The 23,894-nt window shown below is 40.7% G+C and overlaps 1 protein-coding gene across 7 annotated transcripts; it reads left to right on the plus strand.

The window, feature by feature from the left end:
- The first annotated feature begins 35 nt into the window (after positions 1–35).
- On the plus strand, positions 36–18,552 carry UTP15 (UTP15 small subunit processome component). 7 transcript variants are annotated; one of them, XR_012031373.1, is made up of 15 exons: positions 36–126; positions 527–638; positions 4,003–4,167; positions 5,603–5,695; positions 5,792–5,976; positions 7,023–7,201; positions 7,753–7,878; positions 9,506–9,641; positions 11,848–11,932; positions 12,942–13,091; positions 13,755–13,856; positions 14,270–14,403; positions 14,581–14,639; positions 15,333–15,709; positions 18,173–18,552. XR_012031373.1 is itself a non-coding variant. In XM_072826795.1 (15 exons), exons 3-14 carry the CDS (start codon positions 4,078–4,080, stop codon positions 15,545–15,547), a joined length of 1,554 nt encoding a protein of 517 aa, XP_072682896.1. In that variant the 5' UTR covers positions 36–126; positions 527–638; positions 4,003–4,077; the 3' UTR covers positions 15,548–15,562; positions 18,173–18,552. The 7 variants fall into 7 exon arrangements, 6 of the variants coding, with proteins under 6 accessions (XP_072682896.1, XP_072682893.1, XP_072682892.1 ...); XM_072826795.1 differs by having other exon boundaries at positions 15,333–15,562; XM_072826792.1 differs by having other exon boundaries at positions 527–1,071; positions 15,333–18,552.
- Positions 18,553–23,894: the final 5,342 nt, after the last annotated feature.

Raw genomic sequence — 23,894 nt, forward strand, 5'->3', positions numbered from 1 at the left:
GGCCCCGCCCCTCTCGCGCCGCGTCACGCGCGCCAGCCGACGTCGTTGCGTCACTGCTGTGCGACGCGCCGGAGCGTGGGTGCCGAGTGTCGGCGGCTCCCCGGGAGGCCCGCGCGGTCCTGGCAGGTGAGCCCGGGGCGCCCGGAGCGGCGGGCGCGGGGAGGGCCGCGGGGGCAGGCTTCGCAGCCGCCGCCGAGCCTGGCTGCCGGCCGCGCGGCTCTGCGTCCCCGCGGGGCGCTCCGCTCCCGCGTGTCTGCGCTCACCGCGCCCGCGCGGGTCCCCGGGGTCGGGCCGCTCCCCCGGGCTGCGGGCGGCGCGGGCGGCCTCGGGGCTGCGGGGAGGGCGGAGCCTCGGCCCCGAGCCCTGCGCGCCCCGCGTGCGCCGGCGGCCGCCCGGGCTCTCGTCTCTCCCGGGCCGCGTTCCTCCTCGCCCCCTCCACGTTGGGGCGCCCCCCCCCTCCGCGCCGCTCCTCCCTTTCATCCGCCAGCCGCTTCATTGTAAAGATTTTATTTATTTATTCACGCAGGACACAGAGAGGGAGACGCAGGCAGAGGGAGGAGCAGGCTCCCCGCAGGGGCCCGACGCGGGACTCGATCCCGGGACCTGGGGTCACGGTGCTCAACCGCTGAGCCATCCAGGTGTCCCCTCCTTTTTTTTTTTTTTTTTAAGAGATTTTATTTATAAGAGACAGAGGCAGAGACACAGGCAGAGGGAGAAGCAGGCTCCCTGCGGGGAGCCCGACGCGGGACTCGATCCTGGGTCTCCGGGGTCGCGCCCTGGGCCACAGGCAGGTGCCCACCGCTGAGCCCCCCCACCCCACCCCCGGGGCTGCCCGCTGTTAGAGCTCTAAGGGGTTTCTCTGCAGGCGGAGCTCTGAACTCCGCTGCGGCTGCTGTTGTAAGGGGTGGTTTTGCCTGCGATGCGGTGAGAGGGGGAGGCCCGCAGGCTGGAGTGGAGGGGTGGAGGCCGGCGGCTTTTTTTTCCTCGGGCAGCCGCTGAGCCTGGAAGGCTTTCTACAGGTGAGTATTTGCAAGGTGTCCGATGATAGGAAACACGGACCTCGAACCCGAAGTAAGTGAAGTGCTTTTCCCTTCGTCCAAAAAAGTCTCTTCTTTTCACTCGTAAATAGAAAATTGTACCTATAATTATTTGGCAGGGGGGTGTTTGTTATTTAAAAAAAAAAAAAAAAGAGGGATCCCTGGGTGGCTCAGCGGTTTAACACCTGTCTTGGGCCCAGGGCGTGACCCTGGAGTCCTGGGATCAAGTCCCACGTCAGGCTGCCTGCATGGAGCCTGCTTCTCCCTCTACCTGTGTCTCTCTGCCTCTCTCTCTCTCTCTCTCTCTCTCTCTCTGTGTCTATCATAAACAAATAAATCTTAAAAAAAAAAAAAAGAAAAATGGGGGGGATTTTTTTTTCTTGCCTGCTTTCTTATAACTACATAATCTCCGTTTTGCCTGTTGGCCTGCAAAGCCTAAGGTATTTATCATCAGGCCCCTTAGAGAAGAGGCCTGTTCACTCTTGCCGGAGTAGTGTTTGTACTATCGACACCACTTGTGCCTTTAATTTTGTTTTCTTCCATGGAACCCAGCACACTGCTTCCTTTCATTCCTTCCCCAGGTTTTCTTTAAGCACTTAAGAAAGTCTTCCAGATAGGAAATGTTCAGTTTAATGGGAAGAAGAGAGTATTACAAACGCAGCGTTGACAGTGCACACTGACAGATGTGCACAGTGAAGTGCCATTAGGAGTTCAGAGAAGGGTGGAGGGTCTGATCCTTGAATTGAGCTTTAAAAGATAAGAAAGAAGTGGGTAGAGAAGAGTTCACTCCTGGCAAAGAGGACAGATGAGCAAAGACAGAGAAGAAAGAGGAGGGTGTGTTAAAGGGATAGCAAGGGGGTGAAGCTGAAAAGGTAAGTTAGGGCCAGATCATAGGGTGTGTTGAGCAGGTCGGACCCTTGTTTTCAGGTAGTGTTGTGCTTTGTAGCAAAAGCTTGATTTGCTGTGTAGTCAGGTCTTGCTGACGGCTGTTTAGATGATGGGCAAGGGAGTCAAGGAGACCTCACATTGCGTTGTTTCTGTAGATGGGAAGGTCTAGATCGGAGCAGTGGAACCTGGCGGAGTGGACGTGATGAAGTTTAGGGAGGTAAAATCAGCAGGTCTTGTTAACTCTTTGGGTGTTAAAAGTGAAGAGGAAGGACAAGTCAAGGCAAATTCCATATTCCTAGCTTCTGCCACTCACCAGCTAAAATGGAAAATATCGGAGGGTGTGAGGGCACTGTTTGTTTTACTCAGTGTTGTACGTCCAGAACCTAGAACAGTGTCCTATATATCGTAGGTACTTGCACAGAACAGTTTCCTTTTGATCGTTGGTTGCTATGTTTCATCAAAACAACCTTTAGAAAATGTCATACCTATTTATTTTGGTGTTATTGGTGCACTCTTTTCAGGACTTTTGAAACAGATGATGATTTGCACCACAGATAAAATGAATTTCTTTTGCAGTTGAATAGTCCTGGAGAGACATTTTGGCTTAATTCCATGTCAGTTAAAAGTTATAACTCATTTTTATCCTATTCTGTCATTTATTTATTTTTTAAAAGATTTTATGTATTTATTCTGAGAGACACAGAGAGAGAGACACAGAGACACAGGCAGAGGGAGAAGCAGGCTCCATGCGGAGAGCCCGATGTGGGACTCGATCCCAGGACCCCGGGGTCACACCCTGGGCCGAAGGCAGATGCTCAACCGCTGAGCCACCCAGGCGTCCCCTATTCTGTCATTTAAATTGAGAATTTAATTTCAGAATTGCTTTATTCTTGTTTCTTTTCATTTTAATTTTTAAAAAATGTTTATTTTAAGCTTTTAAATTGGAACTGCATCAGAATATTACCTTTTATTTTTAAGCTTTTTAAAAAAATGAACGTCCATCTTTTTTTTTTTTTTTTAGATTTTATTAATTTATTCATGAGAGAGAGAGAGAGAGAGAGAGAGAGAGAGGCAGAGACACAGGCAGAGGCAGAAGCAGGCTCCGTGCAGGGAGCCTGACGTGGGACTCGATCCCGGGTCTCCAGGATCAGGCCCAGGGCTGAAGGCGGCGCTAAACCGCTGAGCCATCCGGTTTGCCCTATTTTTAAGCTTTTATTTTATTTTTTATTTGAAAAAAATTTTTTTTAAAATTTTTATTTATTTATGATAGTCACACAGAGAGGGAGAAGCAGGCTCCATGCACCGGGAGCCTGACGTGGGATTCGATCCCGGGTCTCCAGGATCATGCCCTGGGCCAAAGGCAGGCGCCAAACCGCTGCGCCACCCAGGGATCCCTATTTTTAAGCTTTTAAATTTAATTTTAAGCTTCTATATTAGAATATTAGCTTTGTTTCTATTTTTTTTAAGATTTTATTTATTCGAGAGAGAGAGAGAGAGGCGCAGACACACAGGCAGAGGGAGAAGCAGGCTCCCTGTAGGGAGCCCGATGTGGGACTCGATCCAGGGACCCCGGGGGTCACGCCCTGAGCCTAAGGCAGACACTCAACCACTGAGCCACCCAGGCGTCCCTAGCTTTGTTTTCCTTTTTGGTATTTGTAAGACTTTCAGGAGGTTAAGACCCTAGACCGTGTTCAAATAAATTAAATGTCATCCTAAATTTAGTTTCAGGAGACTTGTATTTGCAGTTTCACGTTAATGTTTTTGCGTTGTTAACAGTCTAGGCCAGTGGACTACTTCTGCTTTGGCTACTGGGTGGCTAAGCGAGATGTATTCCCGTGTGTTATAAATTGGTTAGTTAAGTGTGAGAACATTTGTGTGCAGTTTTGTGTATAACTGAATGGATGGTGCACTTTGGTAGCCCTATCTGTATTCTACTTGCATCTTCTAGATTGTTTCTTCTGTGTTAGAATTAAATGGTTTATTGGTCACTACTACACAGCCTTTTGAAAAGACACAACGTGAAAATGGTAACTATACAGGTTTGAGAATAATATATATAAAATATTTTCTTTTTCAGACATAAAGCAGTCACTTATTTCTAACGTCAGTTTCAACTATTTATCCTTGGATAACAGTCCAACCGAATGAAATTATGTCTGGGTACAAGCCTGCAGCTATTCAGACATATCCCGTACTTGGTGAAAAAATCACCCAGGACACACTGTACTGGAACAACTATAAGGTAAATGTAGATGGTAATGAAGGGTTTGCGTTTATGCTTATTTCTCCAGCATTTGTTACACTTGGGATACTCTAATAGAGAACTAATAACTAAAAAGAATCTATCAGCAGTTTAGTTTGGGTGGGAAATTTGATATCTGATAGTTTTTCTTGGAATTTTTAAAATAAAAGTCCGTATTGGTTAGTGATTTTAATCATACAACTGCCTAGCAGAGAATAAACAGATGATTAATGGATGCCAAGTGAAATAAATTTTTGAATTTGAATCTTGCATTATTTTTTTCTTTTGCTTTTCTCAAACTAAGAAGTGATGCAGAATTCTTCCAGACTGTCTACAAAGGCTCGGAAATGATTTTTTAAAGAAAATGAACAATTAAATACAAAAATGGAAAAAGATTGGGATGGGAGGCTTATGGGATAAGAAACTTTTTTAAATAAGATTTTATTTATTTATTTGAGAAAGAGAGAGAGGAGAAGCAGGGAGTATCAGCAGAGGGAGAGGGAGAAGCAGACTCCCTGCTGAGCAGGGACCCTGATGTGGGGCTCCATCCCAGGACCCTGGGATCACGACCTAAACCAAAGGCGACGGGTAACTGACTGAACCACCCAGGTGCCCCTGGAATCAGAAATTTAAATGACCAGTAAATATAACAAAGAGCTACAGCTTCGTTCATAATTAAAAAAGTGTAAATTGAAACAGTAATTTGGATACTATTTTTCATCTGTTACAGTGACACAAATGAAAAATTTTGATCATCATTGCTACTCGAGGGAGGAAAAGTGGTGTAAACTTTCTGGAGGGCATTTTGACATTATGATAAAAATATCTTTTGGCCATGTAAATTCTGCAGTTTGGAACTTAATGATTATACTCCCCCAAATTTGCTAAGATGTATGTATGTAGGTGTTTATTAAAGTATTATTTTTAATACTAGAAATTTTGGAAAAATCTCTGTATGTTAGTAGATTGGTAACGTAAATTATGATGTATCCTATAACGGATGGCAAATCTGTTGAGCATATCAAAAGTTAGCTAAGATGTGTTACTGAGTGGTAAAAAAGCAAGGTGCAGAACAGCCTGCATGCATGGTATGATCTTTGTGTCAGTTACAGAATACATGGTTAAATGTATGCTGGTACAGGTATAACTATTTTCCCCCCAGTAATAATCACAGAAAACTCCATTGCTGAAGACGAAGAGTAGGGTATGGTTTTCCAGCCATATATTTATTTACTTTAATGGCAACCAGGATAGTCTGAGTGATGGATTTGAATTTTTTTTTTTTTTTTGCTTTCATCATACTTCTTTACTAAATACATCCTAGTAAATGTTATTAAGAGCACAGAGAAATGATCAATAAGAAATTATGTAATCTTAAAAGGTCTTTCCAATTGTAACTCTGTTAATCTCCTGTATTATTTTTTTTTTTATTAAGACCCCTGTTCAAATCAAGGAGTTTGGTGCAGTGTCAAAAGTAGATTTTTCTCCGCAGCCTCCATACAATTACGCTGTCACCGCTTCCTCAAGGGTAAATATATTAAGTTTGTTTTTCCTTTATGTAGTTTATATTTGCTACTGATCTTGAGCCATCTGGTCAAATACTACGTTTTTTATCTTTTTGTAGATTCACATTTATGGCCGGTACTCTCAAGAACCTATAAAAACCTTTTCCCGATTTAAAGACACAGCATACTGTGCTACTTTTCGTCAGGATGGTAAACTGCTTGTGGCTGGCAGTGAAGATGGTGGAGTTCAGCTTTTTGATATAAGTGGGAGAGCTCCCCTCAGGCAGTTTGAAGGTCATACTAAGTAAGAGCCACTGTTCAAAAATGTTTACATTGTTTTTTAACTGAGGTATAATGAACAAAACATTGTTAGTTTTGGGTATATGTTCAATATTTGTGTCTATTGCAAAATGATCATAAAAAGTCTAGTTAACATCTGTCACCATATAGACAGTTTTTGTTTGTTTGTTTTTTGGGCTTTGAATAAAAACACAGAGCAGTTCTATGAAGATTATGTACCAGTGTATCCTTTATTTCTTGGTGGTTCTACAATAGAGTACTTCATCTGGTACAGTTGTATGGTCCAGTTTGACAGGGCTCATGAATTCCCTAGAATTATATGTGACATTTCGAGAAATGTACGTTTGTCTAGGAAGATTTCCTATAGTTTTTGCCTAATCTGTGAGTTCTGTGACCAGTCCAGGTTATAAACCACTGATCCAAAGGCAACCCTATAACTATAAATCAGAACTAATCTGGACTACATTAGAGGTTCTTATTTTGAAGTCAGGTTTGAAAGGTTGATTCTTTTTCTTCTTGAAGTTAATATTTTGCCACTTAGTAAATTAAATGGCCAGAGCAGTTATAACTTTATATCAAGATTACCTAGTTCATTGCTGAAGTTTGCTACTGATTTAAAATCTCAAGTGTTTTTTATAGTATATTGTCAGGAGGATCTTTCCTCATCAGGGAAACATTTAAAGTATAACAAATTCACTTAGTATGATACTACTTCATGGCAGGTCTGTCTTAGGATTTTGTAATTAACTATCCATTTTGAAATTTTTTTAAATTAAAAGTACCTTTGCTCCAACCTGTAGAACATTTACTTTCATTGAGTTTTGTAGAATTGGCAACATATTAGAAGATATAATTTTAAGGCTGTTTATATTAACTTCATAGAGTAGAGGTATTTAAAATTTTAAATTGGCTTAGGGACAAACACCTGTTTTAAAGATTTTCTGAGCTACTTTTTTGTTATTTGGAGAAAAGGAGTGTTTTTATGTTAGAAGATGCCAGAGATATAATTTTTTTTCTTGCTTTTTAATATATTGATTCTTGATTTTTTAGAGCAGTTCACACAGTTGATTTTACAGCTGACAAATATCATGTGGTCTCTGGGGCTGATGATTATACAGTTAAATTGTGGGATATCCCGAACTCCAAGGAAATTGTGACATTCAAAGAACATTCTGATTATGTGAGGTGTGGATGTGCTAGCAAACTGAACCCAGATCTGTTTGTAACAGGTTAGTGAACTGTTTTTCCCTCCTGAAGTGGATAATTTAATTGTGATATAATTTGATAATGTTTTGGGATAGAGCAGTTTAAACATTTTAATAAAGGAATATGTTTCTGTTTTTCCAGTTGTTTTCTTTTGGTGATTGTTCTTACTGTCTTCCAAACAGCGTTTGGAAGCATCAGGCTTGCCTGGAAACATGAGTGTCAGAACTGTAACGGTTTTCACAGCAGCCAAGAAACAAAGATAATGCCGTACAGTGTTTGTGGGTGCTTGTGCAAAGGTTCCCACGATTCAGTAGTGATGATAGCTTGAAGATCCGAATAGTTTAAGATCTAGTATAATGTAGTATAGTATAATATAGTACAGTAAAATGCTTTTTTAGAAAACAGTAGTACCAGAGAGTATGGAAATACTCTGTTTTCATGAATGTACATATGTGTCCTTAAAATTTCATCTAAGCCTCTTCTCCTTTTAGAATTTATATTTGGATAAACACACATACTTAGTTTTTGTTGTTTTAAATAATAAGTTCACATAATACAAAAATTGACATTTTAGGGTCATATGATCATACTGTGAAGATGTTTGATGCACGAACAAACCAGAGTGTGATCTCTGTTGAGCATGGGCAGCCAGTGGAAAGTGTCCTGCTTTTTCCCTCTGGAGGACTTCTGGCATCAGCAGGTATTTTAAAAATTGCTTTACTAATATTGTTGGTCATCTCGAATGAGTGATTTTTTTTTTTTTTTAGTTACTTCTTATAATTTAACACTGTGCCCTTGAATTGCATACCTAGGTTTTGCTCAACTGATAAGTAGGGCGGCCAGCAGTTATTATTTATTGAGTACTGAGGGTGAGCCAGATACTGTGCTATTATATACATATTATTGAACCTAGAAGGTAGGTAGGTTTCTCCGTATTTTGCAGCTACGGAAATAAAAGTTATTAAACTAATTTTTACAAGATAAAGTGACAGATCTGAAATCCTAGGACTTGAGAGTCTACTACATTGTGTATTTAACCTAGAAATCCAGGTTGTATTCCTGTTTATCCCTACCTAAGAGATCTGTAACAGCTTTTGAAAACACAGTCCTTTTCATTCTAGAATCAGATTTGTCTCTTTTCTGTGTCTCTAGATTGAGATGACTTTACCCAGAAAATAGCCAGTAATTCTGGAGGAGGATATAATGTGGAGTCAGAAGGGGTCTTGACACAGTTTACATCAACTTGTAACTGAGGTCTTTTTTCGTTATGTTGATCATAGAGCATTTTCAAAATTAGAATGGAAAGAGTAAATTGACTTTTTTCATTTATCAAGTCAAAATTAATGTGTTGACAGTAGGATACGTAGGTAGTAAAACTTACAGCATATGTGTGACCGTGTGTGTAGCCTTTTTTTCTCTCAATTTTAAAATCCAAATAAAAATTAGCCTGTTTTATATTTATTCCCCAGGACCTCTTTAATTTCAAAATAAGTTGATAACATTGTCAGATGTATCCATTTTTCTTGCTGTTATTTTGAGAAACGGAAATAAGTTCAAGTTAAACAGGGAGAATGGGCATCTCTTCTGTGTCACTAGCTAATTGTACAATCTTGGGCAGTCCCTTCACTCAGCCCCTGTAGGCTTTGGAAATGTGAGCTTGGACAGAATCAGTTGTTTTAAACTATGCTCTCTCGTGAGCTGCCACAGGTGGTGAGACAGGGACTGTGAACTGGCCTATGCGCCCCTTTCCCAGTTAGGATAGGTAAGACCTTTGCTCCTCCCTCTCAAACTCATTTTCCTGTTTTACCTTCTAGACTTTTTGCTTCACATTTCATTGAAATAAAAGATGCCGTATTAAAAGAATTGTTTTTAAGCTATTAGAGTGAATTGCCTTTAAGGAACCTACTAACTCTTCGAGTAGAAGTTTTAGGGAAGTTTTTTTAGTTTTGGTGAGATTCACAAAATGTTTAGGAAATAAAGCTATATTATTCATTTCCATAGTGACCCAAAATTTCTTTTGCCAAATGATTTTATTACAGTTCTCGTAATCTTTTTTGGTTATACTTTTTATTTTGCTGGGAAGTTCTGTGAACTTTACAAACATGCAGTTATCTAATCATCATAACAGTTCTTTGAGGTAGGAACTATTTTTATTCTCAGTTTCAAAGTTAGTGAGTGATGGAGCCAGCACTGAAACCAGGCAGTTTTGCTTGGGACCCCTCACTTCACCTCCATGCTGTGCCCTGTCCAGTGTAGAATGCTTTTCAAATCTTTAAAATACTAAATGTTAGGCAGAATTTCAAATTAATGATTATTTCTTCTTGTAGGAGGCCGTTATGTTAAAATCTGGGACATGCTGAAAGGAGGACAATTACTAGTGTCTTTGAAAAATCATCATAAAACTGTGACGTGTTTATATCTGAGCAGCTCTGGACAGAGGTTACTTTCTGGGTCACTGGATAGGTTAGCGTTTTAATTTTCTTTATTATTACTGGTGTATGGATATTTACTGCTTGAGGAAATGAGTTATTTCTGAAGTATTTGTGATAAAGTAAATGTTCTGTCAAATAATTTCTGAAAAAAATATTTTCAGTTGAAAATTAGTTTTGATCTTTTTTTATTCATATACAGCAAACTTATTTTCTTGCTTGACATAAGTTAGTGCTTCAGGGCAGCCCCAGTGGCTCAGTGGTTTAGTGCTGCCTTCGGCCCAGGGCGTGATCCTGGAGACCCAGGATCAAGTCCCACATCGGGCTCCCTGCATGGAGCCTGCTTCTCCCTCTGCCTCTTGTCTTTGCCTCTCTCTCTCTCTCTGTCTCTCATGAATAAATAAATAAAATCTAAAAAAATAAAAAAAATATATAAAAATCTTTAAAAAAATGTTAGTGCTTCAACGTATATACTTAAGGAATTTTATTGAACCATTTGAACATTGTTTTTTTTAATTAGTCTGTCATTCTGTGATTTCTTTAAAAATCCTTATTGTGTATGTGTATATTTAAAAATTTAATGAGTGTATGTATGTATTCTAGCTTATATTCTTAAAAATTTGAAACTTCATGTGAAAACTTCTATACATTTATGTGATTAAAATTTTACCTTTTTTCTTTTTTAAAAGATTTTTTAAAAATTTATGTGTGAGAGAGAGCATGCATAAGAGCACAAGTGGTAGAGAGGGAGAAGCAGGCTTCCCATCAAATAGGGAGTCTGATGCGGGCTCCATCCCAGGGCCCTGGGATCATGACCTGAGCCGAAGGTAGAAGCTCAGCCACTGAGCCACCCAGACGCCCCTCAGATATTACTATTTCCAATTAGTAGTAGTATTCCATTAGTTAATGTTCTAAAACAGTGGTGTCCAATAGAAATATGATGTAGGCTACATATATAATTTTAAATGTTTTAGTAGCCACATTAAGTAGGCAAAAAGAACTCAGTAAAATTATTTCAGGGTATCTAAAATATTATTTCAATATGTAATCAATGTAAAAATATTACCAAGACAGATCAGTTAAGCATCCAATACATGCCCTATGATACAGTAATAATATTTTATAGTGATTAAAGTGAAATGTAGTTGTTTAACAGAAAAATATTTTTACACTACCTCAGTTTTTAAATTAAAATTTATTTAAAATCAAAATTAAAAATATGGTTCTTTATTTCCACTGGCCACATTTCAAGTACTCAGTAGCATGTGGCTGGAGCTATGGCGCATTTCCAGTAGTCATATTTATTTGTTTTTGATTATTTTATGTCTGTATTTTCTATTTTTGTTATGGAAAGCCTTGGTTTTTCAGTATGTTCATTAAAAAGTATACATGTTTTAAAAGCTAGAATATATATATATGTGTGTATATATATATACACACACATATATATTTTTTAAGATTTTATTTTATTTATTCATGAGAGGCACAGAGAGAGAGGCAGAGACACAGGTAGAGGGAGAAGCAGGCTCCATGCAGGGAGCCCAACACGGGACTCGATCCCAGGTCTCTAGGATCACGCCCCGGGCCGAAGGCGACACTAAACCTCTGGGCCACCGGGGCTGCCCTAGAATATAGTTTTAACACAAAGGAATTTATTATGTAAATATGTAGCAGATTCCCTGAAATGGTGTTACTAGGCAATTTAGGACTTGATTTTTAGATATGTCCCTCAAATATCAAATGTGAGTTGGCTCTGTTCATGGTAGTTGGCAGATGCTGCTGGGCAGCCTACCACGCACAGAACAGCCTCCACAACAAAGACTTACCTGGCCTGTGGTGTTAATCATGGTAATGTTGAGAAACCCTGCTCTTTTGATTCCCAGTGTACTTTGAAACCTTTTCTTTACTCTCAAGTTTCATCTTCAGGTGACAGTGGTTCATAGTCTGTCCTTTTGGTGGCTAGTCTTGTCTTTATATATAAACATAGCTACCGCTAACAGTTGATTTTTAGATTCAGTAAGGAATTAGTTTGTAATTAATATTGTTAATCATTTTTCTTCATTGCTGTATAAATTTTAATATTTATATATTGAGTTTCTAAAAAATAGGAAATTTGCATTTTACACTCATTTCCAAGGTGATTTGTAACAAAGCTTTCTTTCTCTTTTTCTTTCTTTCTTTCTTTCTTTCTTTCTTTCTTTCTTTCTTTCTTTCTTTCTTTCTTTCTTTCTTTCTTTCAGGAAGGTGAAAGTATATAGTACGACTTCCTATAAAGTAGTCCACAGTTTTGATTATGCAGCTTCAATTTTGAGTCTTGCACTTGCGGTGAGTACTTTTATTCTTTTTAAAGCTTTCACTAACTTTGTTAAAGTAAAATGGAATTGTAGGGTTTATCTTTGTATGTGAGTAAATTTTTTTTTTTTAAGATATTATTTGTTTATTTGAGAGAGAGATTGAACTCAAGCAGGGGGAGAGGGAGAAGCAGGCTCCCCACAGAGGAGGGAGCCTGACACGGGGCTGGATCCCAGGACACTGGGATCATGCCCTGAGCTGAAGGCAGATAGTTAACCAACTGAGCCACCCAGGCACCCCAGTCTTCTTCTTACCATATTAGATAGTAAAGATAATTTGTATTATATGACTTGTCTCAATAATTTAGTATGAATTGAGATTTAGATCTTGCTCACTATATACCTTCAAATCAAGTATAGCTATAGGCATTGTTACCATGAATGGCAGGATCTGGGAAACTGATAAATCTCCTTTCAATACATTTAACTTAGAATTAACATACTCTAGAAAATCAAGTTGGCTCTCTGAGGGAAAAAAAAAAAAAGAGAAAAGCGAGTAACTAAGTGAACTTGTATGTCTTTGTTGACTGCTTTTTCTGGGATGTCCACTGTCAAATTTCTTGAGCCATTGAAAAGAGGATATTTGAATACATCATATAGAAATCTGAATTAGAAGAGGAAAAGCTGATTACAAAATATTTTCTTGGCAAGATTATGGAAAGTCATGCCATCACATGATCCTTTTTCTAATAAGAGGATGCAGAAAAAAAATTATTTTAGAAGTTTCCCAAGATGTCATTAACTGTATTATTATTCAAACTGCCAGTGATAATTTAAACACTATCAATATAATAGTATCCTGGAGGAAAAAATTATTTCTTCTAACTTTTTGCACAGATTATTGTTAGGCAGAGTATATCTGAGTGGAACTCTTAGTGAAAGTATGGATAAGCAGAAAACATGTTAGAAGTGGTATTTTGAAGAAAAAGTAAGCTAAATGATGGGTTAGGAATAGAGTAACTTGTTTTTCTAATTGTTTATAGCACGAAGATGAGACGATAGTTGTAGGAATGACCAATGGAATATTGAGTGTGAAACATCGGAAATCTGAAGCAAAGAAGGATTCTTTTCCCAAGAGAAGGAGGCCTGCATATCGAACTTTTATTAAAGGAAAAAGTTACATGAAGCAACGGGTATTTGCATATTTCTTACATTTTTTAAAAAGGTGTAGTTTGTTAGAGTAGGCAGCTCCATCCCTGCACATTACTGGAAAGTGTAGTTCACATGGGATTTAACTTTATTTTGCTTTTCTCTACCTTAATTCTTTGCAGATTGCTAGATTGGGGACATTATTAGTAAGTAATGGGGAATGAGGTCTACTTTGATACCCTGAATCGTAACAATGTTACATATAGTATTTTACCATATTCAAAACAATGTCTTTGACACACTATCTAATTTGATCTCCTAAACAACCCTGAACAGTAGTAGAGCCGATTATGTCCCCGTTTGGCATCTGAGAAGATGGAGATAGAAGTTCTGGTCGATCTAGCATCTCACTACTGGTAATCAGAGTCGTTGGGACTAGATCTCAGTCTCTCCCATTTTTGTTTTTTTCTAATGTTTGCCCAGAGTGAGGTATCATGTATGTGTTCTAAGTTAAATCATAGGAGAGTAAGAACACATTGATGTAGCAAATTATTCCATTTTTAATTAGTCTGCATTCTGGGGATATGCCCATTATTTATTAAATAGTTCAGGGTCATCCTAGTATAAAATCCCACAGTGAAAAAATTTATTTTGAATGAAACTGTGCAGATACTGATTTTTCTTTATAAATTTACTTTGTAATACAGGACGACATTTTGATCAACAGGCCATCAAAGAAACACCTAGAATTGTATGACAGGGATCTGAAAAATTTCCGGGTCTCTAAGGCACTTGACAGAGTCCTTGAGGTGAGTGGGAAGCATATATACATACATACAATATGTTATCCCTGTGAGAGGGAGAGAGCGTGTGTGTGTTTATATTTTTAATTAAGACTAATTTTTTAGAGCAGTTTTAGCTTCACAGCAAAATTGAGGGGAAGGTACAGAGGTTTCCTGTAGACTCCCTGCGCCCACACAATCATAGCCTCTCCTATTATCAATAACCCCCCCCCCCCCCGCCAGAGTGGTACATCTGTTACAGTTGCTAAACCTACGAGGAGCATATTTTTAAAAGAATGATTTTATTAATTGTGTATTACTGCAACTCAAAACTGTAATGATATAAACCTATTTAAATTTGGTAATGTTTAGTGAGTTCTAAGACTATCATTGTTTCCTGCGCTGTCTTACCTGCTCATGTTCACCGAAAATTTTTCTAGCCCAGTTGTACAATAAAGACACCTGAGATTACAGTTTCCATCATAAAGGAGCTAAATCGAAGAGGAGTCCTTGCAAATGCCCTTGCAGGTCGGGATGAAAAGGAAATCAGTCGTGTTCTTAATTTTTTGATACGGTATGTTTTATGTCTATGAAACATATATTTTGCATCTGAACTCCTTCTTTATCTCAAATAAGAGAGACCTTTACTTTTATATTTGACCTTAGTAGAGAACTGATGGAACAATTTAAAATTTATTTTATGGATATTTTTAAAGTTGACACTTTTCATAAAATAATTTTTGCTCTGTAGGAATCTGTCTCAACCAAGATTTGCCCCTGTTTTGATCAATGCTGCGGAAATAATTATTGGTAAGTAGTTGTTAAAACTTGAAAACTTCGGAGCACCTGCGTGGCTCCGTCAGTTAAGCATCTGCCTTGGGCTCAGATCCTGATCTCAGGGTCTTGGGATCGAGCCCTGCGTAGGGCTCCCAGCTCAGTGGGGAGTCTTCTCCTTCTGCGCCGCCACCCCTCCCATTGGTGCTCTCTCTCTCTCTCCCCCTCTCTCTCACTTGCTCTTTCTCTCAAATAAATATGTGAAACCTTTAAAAAAAAAAAAAAAACTTGAATTGCAGCACTAGAGATGTCAAATAATGAAATTGCATAGATCACAATACCTTGTTTTTATGAATTCTCCAGTAGCGATTGTCAGGAAGAAAACAACCACAGTAAATCAGTGCATTTTAAGGGAAGTAAAATGTTTATAGTAGTTTGACTCTGAATTGCTAAAATTAGAGTTATGAAATCAAACAATTTTTTTTAGACATCTATAATTTTTAAGGGGAAAATGAAAGTAGGTCAGAATCTCCACACTGTACTTTCTATAAGTACTTCTTTTTGAAAAAAAATTATTTAGCTGGATTATTTTCTATAAATCATAAATTATAAAATAAGTACAGATTTTTCAGTATGTTTATATTTAATATTTTCATACCTTTTCTAACTATTGCTGTTCATTTATTAAGAAAAGTACTTCTAATTAATGTGTTTTCTCTCTCTTTCTAGATATATATCTTCCTGTGATTGGTCAGTCACCCGTAGTTGATAAAAAGTTTTTGTTACTTCAAGGACTCGTAGAAAAAGAGATTGATTACCAGAGAGAACTACTAGAAACCTTGGGGATGATGGATATGCTTTTTGCTACTATGACAAGGAAAGAAAGCACTTCTGTGCTGCAGCATACATCTGATGGATTTCTAGAGAACAAGATGGAATCGTAGTGTCTGATGAGACCTGTAAGAACAGCTAACTTGAAATAGATTTGATTCTATTAACTATTGGAAAGAGAATCTCTGATACAGTAAAAACAAAACAAAACAAAAAAGCCCAAAAAAGTATTCACAGAAGCAGTTTGATGGAAGAGACTGGAATATCTAGAATTGGTAAATAAGTACCTATTGTAAGACATGGTTTTCCATGTAATACTTTGAATTATTTCATGGCATCTTCGGCTAGAAGATCTGAGTTGTCTTGGTCGTAGTGTATTGTCCACCTTGGACAAAGTGATATTAATTTTAATACAGCAAAGTTCTGTATCAACATTTGGGTAGGCCTTCAGAACCCTGGAATGGGTTTCAACTGGGAATCCTGCCAAAGGGGCAGGGCTTTATTTTTTACTTTTCTCCTGGACAAACAACAACAACAGAAACAGCAACAGAAATAAATCCTCTAATCAGTGTGGGATTTCCAAGCCCTGCTGATCTCGCCTCCCTTGCCTTGATGTTATCATTTATCCTAGGTCCCATGTTCCGCTTCTGCCGGTAATGGGACTGCGTCTGCTCCACATGTGACACATCAGTGGCCAGCTTTGAACAATTTACTCTGAATTAGTTAGAACATGTATTCAAAGAGTGTGATGAGGCAGATTTGATACCTAAAAATTGTGCTGTCCATTCCAGATTCTTTCCATTTCTTTAATCTTGACCATTCTTACCAGAACAAGGTCTACCGATAGACCTTATCGGACCACAATTTTCTCCTTCTTGATACACAGATTTTTTTCTGCCCAGTTTTCAATTTCAGGTCAGAGGAGTGATAAAATTTGCCATTTATCTTGTAATTAAATAGCCTTTCAACCTTTTATACATATGTTTGGAGCTTCTCTTACAGCTTCCTACCCTTCTGAAAACCACTTTCTGTAATCAGTCTTTAGAGTTTGTTTCTCTAATCTCCACAATCATCTTGTGTTTTAGAACTCAAAGATAGAGTAGCTTGTTTTGGAAAATAGTTTTTGTTTTTTAAAGGTCGATGTAAGCCACATTTTTATAAAGATATTCTTTCTTCTTGGCTTTCTGAGATATGTGAATTCATGAATAGTCACTGGCTACTGTTTTAGGACACTGATTTCACACTTGCTACTTCTCCCTTTTCCCAGTTCCTATTCCACCTCAAGTAGTTATTTGTAAGGAAACCTACTTTGTGTTTAAAAAAAAAAAAAAAAAAAAAAAAAACTTAAGGAAGATTATGCAATGAGAATCTCCTCTTAGAGTTTAGTTTTGTGAATTCAGGGTTTTTTTTTAAGGCAGAAAAGAATATTTCTGTGGTCTGGAAAGGGCATGTGCTCAAAAATAGGGTCTAGTTTCCCTTTCTTGAATTGGTGAATGCACAGTGGCTTATGAAGAAACCAGGGGTTTATTTCCCGGAGTAATTATGAGATTTAGACAAGGTCAGAAACCCTGTCTTCATGTTAAAAGGGTTAATTTATTTAAGTAAATTTTGTATTTAAAAGCTTTTAAAAGTATTTAACTTTTAAGTATGCTGTATACTAGTAAAAATTAGAAGTTGAAAATTCTAAAACTAGCTGCCATCAAGTGTGCAACACGTGACAAGAGTTTTCCCATACATTATTTTATTCAAGTCTCATCACAGCCATCCAGTGTTGGTGTTGTCACTTAATGCTGAATGAGCTCCAGTGGTCAGCCCACTTTTCCCCCAGGCCTGAGTCCCTCATCATCCCGGCACTGTGAACCCACCTGGCCTCTGGGGCCAAGCCTCCTGTTCCTTTAACAGGACTTCACCGAGCGCTGCGGTTCTTGGATGAAATCTAGAATGAAGATGAATTTTCAAAAAGGTTTTGCAATTCCCATAGCCATTGATACTGTATAGTAATTTCAGGAATAGTTTTTATATTCATTGGGACAAACAAGTATTTGTTATTTAAAGTATTTAAACACAATTGGCATATTAGGCATATTATGCTGTGTTGCGTTGGCCTTTGGATTCTAATATAAAATGACAGATATTAAGGCTTCTGAATTTTAGTTGAAAAGTACTTTAAAATATTACTAAGCCTGCAAAAATCTTGACATGTCCCAGAGAACTTAGGAACTCATCGTACATTTAACTTATTGTAAGAGTTAAGCACTTGGGAAGGTTCTGCTTATTGGATCAAGCATTTGAAGTGCTATTTACAAGAAAAACATCTTAAGTGTATAAATGCTATTGTTTAAAGGAATTTGGATTGTAAGTGGATTTGTTTAAAAAAATTTTAAATTTAGTGTGTTCAACTTAAATCTACTTTATGAAACATGAATTAAAGGCCCCCTTGAAAGTGATTATTAAGATGAACTAGTATTATGGATGGAATATAAGTTAAATCTAAAACCTTAAGGAAAGTTTTCAAATGCTTAACTTTAACAAGTAACTAAATTGTCTCTTCAATGAATAAAATGTTCCCTCAGCCACGAAGAGGCACTTACTGTGACTAGGCTGCGTGCCTCTTTCCCCAGATAGTGACCTAGACCGGGGGTGGTATATCTGGCTCAAGCCCAGGCTAAGCCGGGAGTAGTAACTAGGAATTATAATCAGATTCCTTTTTTTAAAAAAAGGTTTTATTTATTTATTAGAGTGAGGAGAGGTAGAAGCAGGAAGGAGAAAGAATTTGAAGCAGACTCTGTACTGGACATGGGGCTCGATCCCACCCTGCGAGATCATGACCTGAGCTGAAAGCAAGAGTTGGACGCTTCTATGCGCCACCGAGGTGCCCCAAATTCTTGATCTTGGCAAATGTGGGGTTCTGAGAATGCTTTTTGGATCATCAGCAAAGAAAGGAGAAGGAAACTAAGTCCGGAGAAAATCTGCAAGACCAAGCCATCCTGCCTCAGCAGGGCAGGCTAGAGAAGAGACCGGGTTCCCAGCGGTTCCGTTTCCCTTCTGGCTGTACCTTAGGGCTTCCCTCGGGGCCATGAGACTATTTGGAATCCTTGTAATAAATTCTTTTTGCTTAGATGCGTGTGAGTGGTTTCCTTCATTCACAACCAAGTAGCTCCAAAGACGCTAATTCACGGATCCTGGTATTTATTCAGGCCACATTAGAGGTCAGGAAATTGGGGATGTTACAGTGAACCCTATAGACCAAATCCCTGTTCTCTTGGAATTTCTGTTCTACTTGGGAGAGTTGGATGTCGAGTAAACTCTGTGCCACCATCGATTCGCAGGTTAGTGTGCATTTGCTACAGTTTTATACAAAAGGAATTGCACAGAATTTAGGATTGGGGGCTGGCTTCCACTGAGCATTAATGTTTTGAGATTCGTAATTCACTTAAGATTTAAACTGGAAAGAATTACAGAACATGTGCCGACCAGGATACTCGTGCGGATGGGACAGCTAGTGATATGGGAGAGGGAGGCCAATTGCTGGGACGATGTTTTTGGGAGGGGATTTGGGGTCGAGTACCCAAAGGGAAGGGTTAGCTTAGAAGGAGTAGTTCGGGTATGGTTCAAGGGGGAAGGCAAAGTATATGGGCACAGATGTCATTAGGCATGTAGATGGGATGGGGCGGGCTTGCAGGGGTTCTTTACTGGCCACCTTCGTGGAAACCAGATGAACAGCAAAACGAGGAGGAGGAGGAGGCTCCAAGCGTTGGGAGTGAGCGAACGAAGACAAGATCCGCTCCTAGAGAGGTCGAGAGCTCAGCCTTTGGAGCCATCGGCCTGGGTCGGATTCAGCCAGTAACCAGCCATGTGGGCAAGTGACTTTACCATTTTGTACTGACCTTTCTTCATCTGTTCATCAGACAACATCCCGTTGTGGTTGTGAGAATGAAAAGTGTCCAGGATAAAAAAAAAAAAAAAAAAAGTGTCCAGGATATTTGTTAGCTACTATTTTGGGGAGAAGGAGGAGGAGAATGCAGCAGGCTCACCAGCGGCCCTCGGCCCACAAGTCGATGGCCTGGGTTTGAAGCGCGGCCTGTCTGCCCCGCCGCGTGTTCCTCTCCACACTTGGCCGGGAGGTGTGGATGTGGGGTACCCCGGGGCACGGCCGGCCAGCCTCGGGGTTTCCAGTGGTGAGCGTGACATCATCCGGAAAGGGATGAGGTGGTTGGGCTGGCGCGTGTGGCCAGGACGGGTGACAAATCGCAGCTGGGGGAGTGAGGGCAGCGGCTGCCTGGCTGAATCCACGCGCTGTTGGCCTGTGTGGCGTTGGGTCTGAGCATGTGCCAGCGGTGGGGGACACGTAGGGGTGCTGGTGAAGGGTCCACAGTTACGACGGAGGGATGTTGGGGACAGTGCCAGGCAGCCAGGAGCCAGGATGTCCGGGGGGGTGGGTGATCCACGATGACCGACCGGGTGGAGCGTTAGGGGTGCAGCCAGGCGACAGGAAAGCCCACGGTGAGGCCTCCCCGGGGGTGGTGCAACTCCAGGCCCGACCCCGCACCTGCTGGAACCCGAGGGGAGGGCGGCGTGGCTCCGTAGGCCACCTGAGGCCCGGCCCGCTCGCCGGCCTGGTCCCACGAGGTGGCGGCCACATCCCGGGGCCCGGGGGAGCCCGCTGTCCAGCAGCTGTTGCGGGCGCCCACCCCGCAGAACCAGGACGCGCGTTGCCACAGCGAGCTGGGCCCCGGGCCATTAGTGGGTGCCAACCTGAGCCATGGAAAGGAAGCCGGGCCATGCCAGCCCTGGAGCTGAGGATCAGCCTTTTCGGTCCTGCGGGATCCTGGGCGGGCCCAGCTGACTCGGCGTCCCCATCTGCCAGAGGCCACCAGCAGCCCCTCCGCTGCGGGACTCTTGCAAGGACAAGTGCGGGGACACACGGACGGTGTCCTGCCTGCTTTCTTGGGCTCGCCACACACTTGCGATTATGAGAGGTCGACTTGTCCTGCATTGGTTGGGAGGCTTTTTCCTTGGTTCCCCTGATCGACAACATTTGGACCACGTAGATAAGGGTTGGGTTGAACCTTTCCTTCTATCGTGTTATAAAGGATGTTTTCTAAATAAGTTAATCACATAAACTATAAAATGAGGGGTAGATGGGCACCCGGGTGGTTCAGTCGATGAAGCGTCTGCCTTCAGCTCAGGTCATGATCTCAGGGTCCTGGGATCGAGTCCTGCTTCTCCCTTGCCCTCTGCCCCTCCCCTTTGTTCATGTTCTCACTCTTTCTCTTTCCCTCTCAAATAAATAAAATCTTTAAAAACTAAATAAAACAAGGAGTATGGTTACCTGAGGATGAGAGACAGACTGCTTCCAAGCATTTTGTGTTTTTTTTTTTTGCTTCCAAGCATTTTGAAAGTAAATGTTATGATTTGCAATATATGCAAATAAGAGCTTGACTCCTTTAGTCGCAAAAGTAAAATGTTAGTCCTATCGGATTAGTCTTATAGCAGGAATTTAAAATGGGGCTGTTTATGTCTTTAAACATAGTTATGAATGCAGACTTTCCTTATTAGCTGGGACTGTGCAATGACTTCATTGACCAAAAGGCTAGAAATACAAACTATTTAACAAAAATACAAAATATTTTTGTTATTTTACAAAATACTATTTAACAGAAATACAAAAAATTTAACAAGTGTTGGCAATTTTATGTTAACATGACTATAAAGCAATGGACTCATGTGAGATACATTTTTTCAATTTTTTTAAAAACCTGGGATATAATTGACATACAACATTGTATTAGTTTCAGGTGTATTAAGAGATATATTGTATTAACAAATACAAATATATATTGTATTAACAAATACAAAGTGCTTCCAATTAAAAAAAAAAAACAACCTGAGTCAAAACAGTGTCCTCATAGGAATCACGTGGAAAGCAGTGGGCAGATTTTTTTCCTTTTGCTGTCGTCTACTTAAGATAAAAGATTTCAAGGCTCCCTTGCCTAACCGGTTTTTATTTTCTAGTGGGAAAAGATCCAGGTGATAAAAAAAAAAAAAAGAGAACAAAAAAGATAAGACAATCGCAGTGAAATTTAGTGATCATAGCCTGTTTCCTTATTCTGTGACCTAAGAGACTGCCATGGGCTTGTGCACATGCTTTTCCCCCCATAAGGTCCTATTCATCGACTTCAACACAACTCAGCAGGTTTCCTTACCTGTGAATATATTACAAGTCAGTACGTTATTAAGGATAGGAAACCCTCTGGCCAATTGGTAAAGAGGATCATATGTGATTCTGCTTTAACAGTAAGTACCAGGGTGATCAAAACCGGGAAATTATACACATAATTAATAATAACAATGGCTAACACTAGCAATATACTTACCAAAGTACTGTCCTCACCAATGTTCCCATATGAACTTACGTATTTTATTTTTTTCCATATGAACTTATTATTCAATCTTCACAACCACTCTGGAGGAGCTTCTGTTACTATTTTCATCAAAATCACTGTTTTTGCGAATGCATGTTTCTGTACTAATTAATACAAATTAAACATAATTAAAAGCAAGGTGGTAACGACGTGAGGTGACGGGCATGTTGATCAGCTTGGCTGTAGTGATCGTTTCACTGTATATGCACATGAAATCATCACTTTGTATACCCTGAATTTATAGAATTCTTCTTTGTTAGTTATACCTCCCTGAAGCTGGAAAGAATAAAGAATGAACCACTTAAAAGGAACGAGAAGTGACTACTGATGTAGTGAAAATTTAAACAGCTTAAAAGAGTATTGGACAAAACTTTATACAAATATATTTTAAAATCTGGATTACACGGATACTTTTTATTTTATTTATTTTTTAAAAGATTTTATTTATTCATGAGAGAGAGACAGAGAGAGAGAGAGGCAGAGACACAGGGGGAGGGAGAAGCAGGCTCCATGCAGGGAGCCCGACGTGGGACTCGGTCCTGGGTCTCTAGGGTCACGCCCTGGGCTGAAGGTGGCGCTAAATCGCTGAGCCACCCGGGCTGCCCTACACAGATACTTAAAAAAATTTTTTTTTTGAATTAAAATTCCAGTTAGTTAACACACAGTGTTCTGTTAGTCTCGGGAGTGGAGTGACTCGGCGCTTCCATCAGTACCGGGTGCTCATCACGACCAGCACAGCACCCCCCCACCTCCCGTCTAGTGACCATCAGCTCATTCTCTACAGTTAAGAGTCTGTTTCATGGTTTCCATCTCTTTTTTTGCCCCCACGTTTGTTAGTTTTGTCTCTTAAATTCCACATAGGAGTGGGACCATACGGCATTGGTCTTTCTCTGAATGACACAGTTCACTTAGCATAATGCTCTCTGGCTCCTTCTGTGTCATTGCAAATGGCAGGATTTCACCTCCTTCTTGACGGCTGAGTAATATTCCATTATACATGCAGCTCCCACCTTTACCATCAGTTGGCGGACACTTGAGCTGCTCCCATGGTCTGGCGACTGCAGATAGTGCCGTAAGCATCTGGGTGCCTGCATCCCTGCGAATTCGTGTCTTGCATCCTTTGGCTCAACACCTGATAGTGCAATCGCTGCAGCATCTCTTCTCGAGGAACCCCGTGCTGCTTCCGGGGTGGCTGTCCACCAGTTTGCACTCCCACCAGCAGCGCGGGAGGGTTCCCCTTTCTCCGCAGACACGGATACTCTTCTTGAAAATGTGAATGAACCCAGCGGGCTCCAGAGCGCCAGAAGCAGGAAACAACACCGAGCCAGGTAGTCGCTGAGGGCATCTTCCGAGCAGCTCCGGACTCAGACGCTTTTGTCAGTGAATTCTTTACGACTTCCGAGGAGCAGAAAACTCTCAGGTATTTAAGCTGATGGAAAACTTAGGGAAGAAAATGTTCGGCCTGACTTTCCGAGGCCAGCATGACACAGCTAGCGACAAACCTCTTTTTGGTGGGTTGTGCGATTGTGTAAGGTGTTTGCTGTTCCTCCTTGGAGGCGGGGCCAGATGTCTGGTTTCCCTCAAGGCCTGGAGCCACTCCTCCTGCTGGGACGATCCCCACCCCCACCCTGGAAATTGGGAAGTGGTCATGTAATTTGCCTTTGGCCTATGCAATACGGACAGAAGTGCCACTATGCCACATGTCACAGGAGCTTTCAAATCCAGCTCATGGTTCACTGGGTCTCCGTCTCCTGCCACGACGACCAGCAACCAGCCACCGGGATCGGGCCCCGAGCTGAAGGCAGGCCTCAGCCACTGAGCCACCCAGGCGTCCCTAGAGTTTATTTTTCACTTTTATTTTGACATCATTGTAGACCCGTCCAGAAGTTCTGGGAACGGTGTGGCTTGCCTCAGTCTCCCCTGGCGGTGACCAGCTGGGCTGCTAACTGCAGGACAAGGGTCAGAACGAGGGACTCCATGTCGGTGCGGCGCCCGTCCCTAAGACGTACCAGTTCCTCCAGGCCCTTCCCGGGCC

This window comes from Canis lupus, chromosome 5, assembly GCF_048164855.1.
Source record: "Canis lupus baileyi chromosome 5, mCanLup2.hap1, whole genome shotgun sequence".
NCBI classification, from domain to species: domain Eukaryota; kingdom Metazoa; phylum Chordata; class Mammalia; order Carnivora; family Canidae; genus Canis; species Canis lupus.

Bases quoted from the DNA above. Each gene is read 5' to 3' on its own strand.
- UTP15 (XM_072826792.1), top strand. From the start codon at position 4,078: ATGTCTGGGTACAAGCCTGCAGCTATTCAGACATATCCCGTACTTGGT. The intron at 5,696-5,791 runs GTAAATATATTA...ATCTTTTTGTAG, and splicing joins CTGTCACCGCTTCCTCAAGG to ATTCACATTTATGGCCGGTA. The intron at 13,092-13,754 runs GTATTTGCATAT...TTTGTAATACAG, and splicing joins AAAGTTACATGAAGCAACGG to GACGACATTTTGATCAACAG.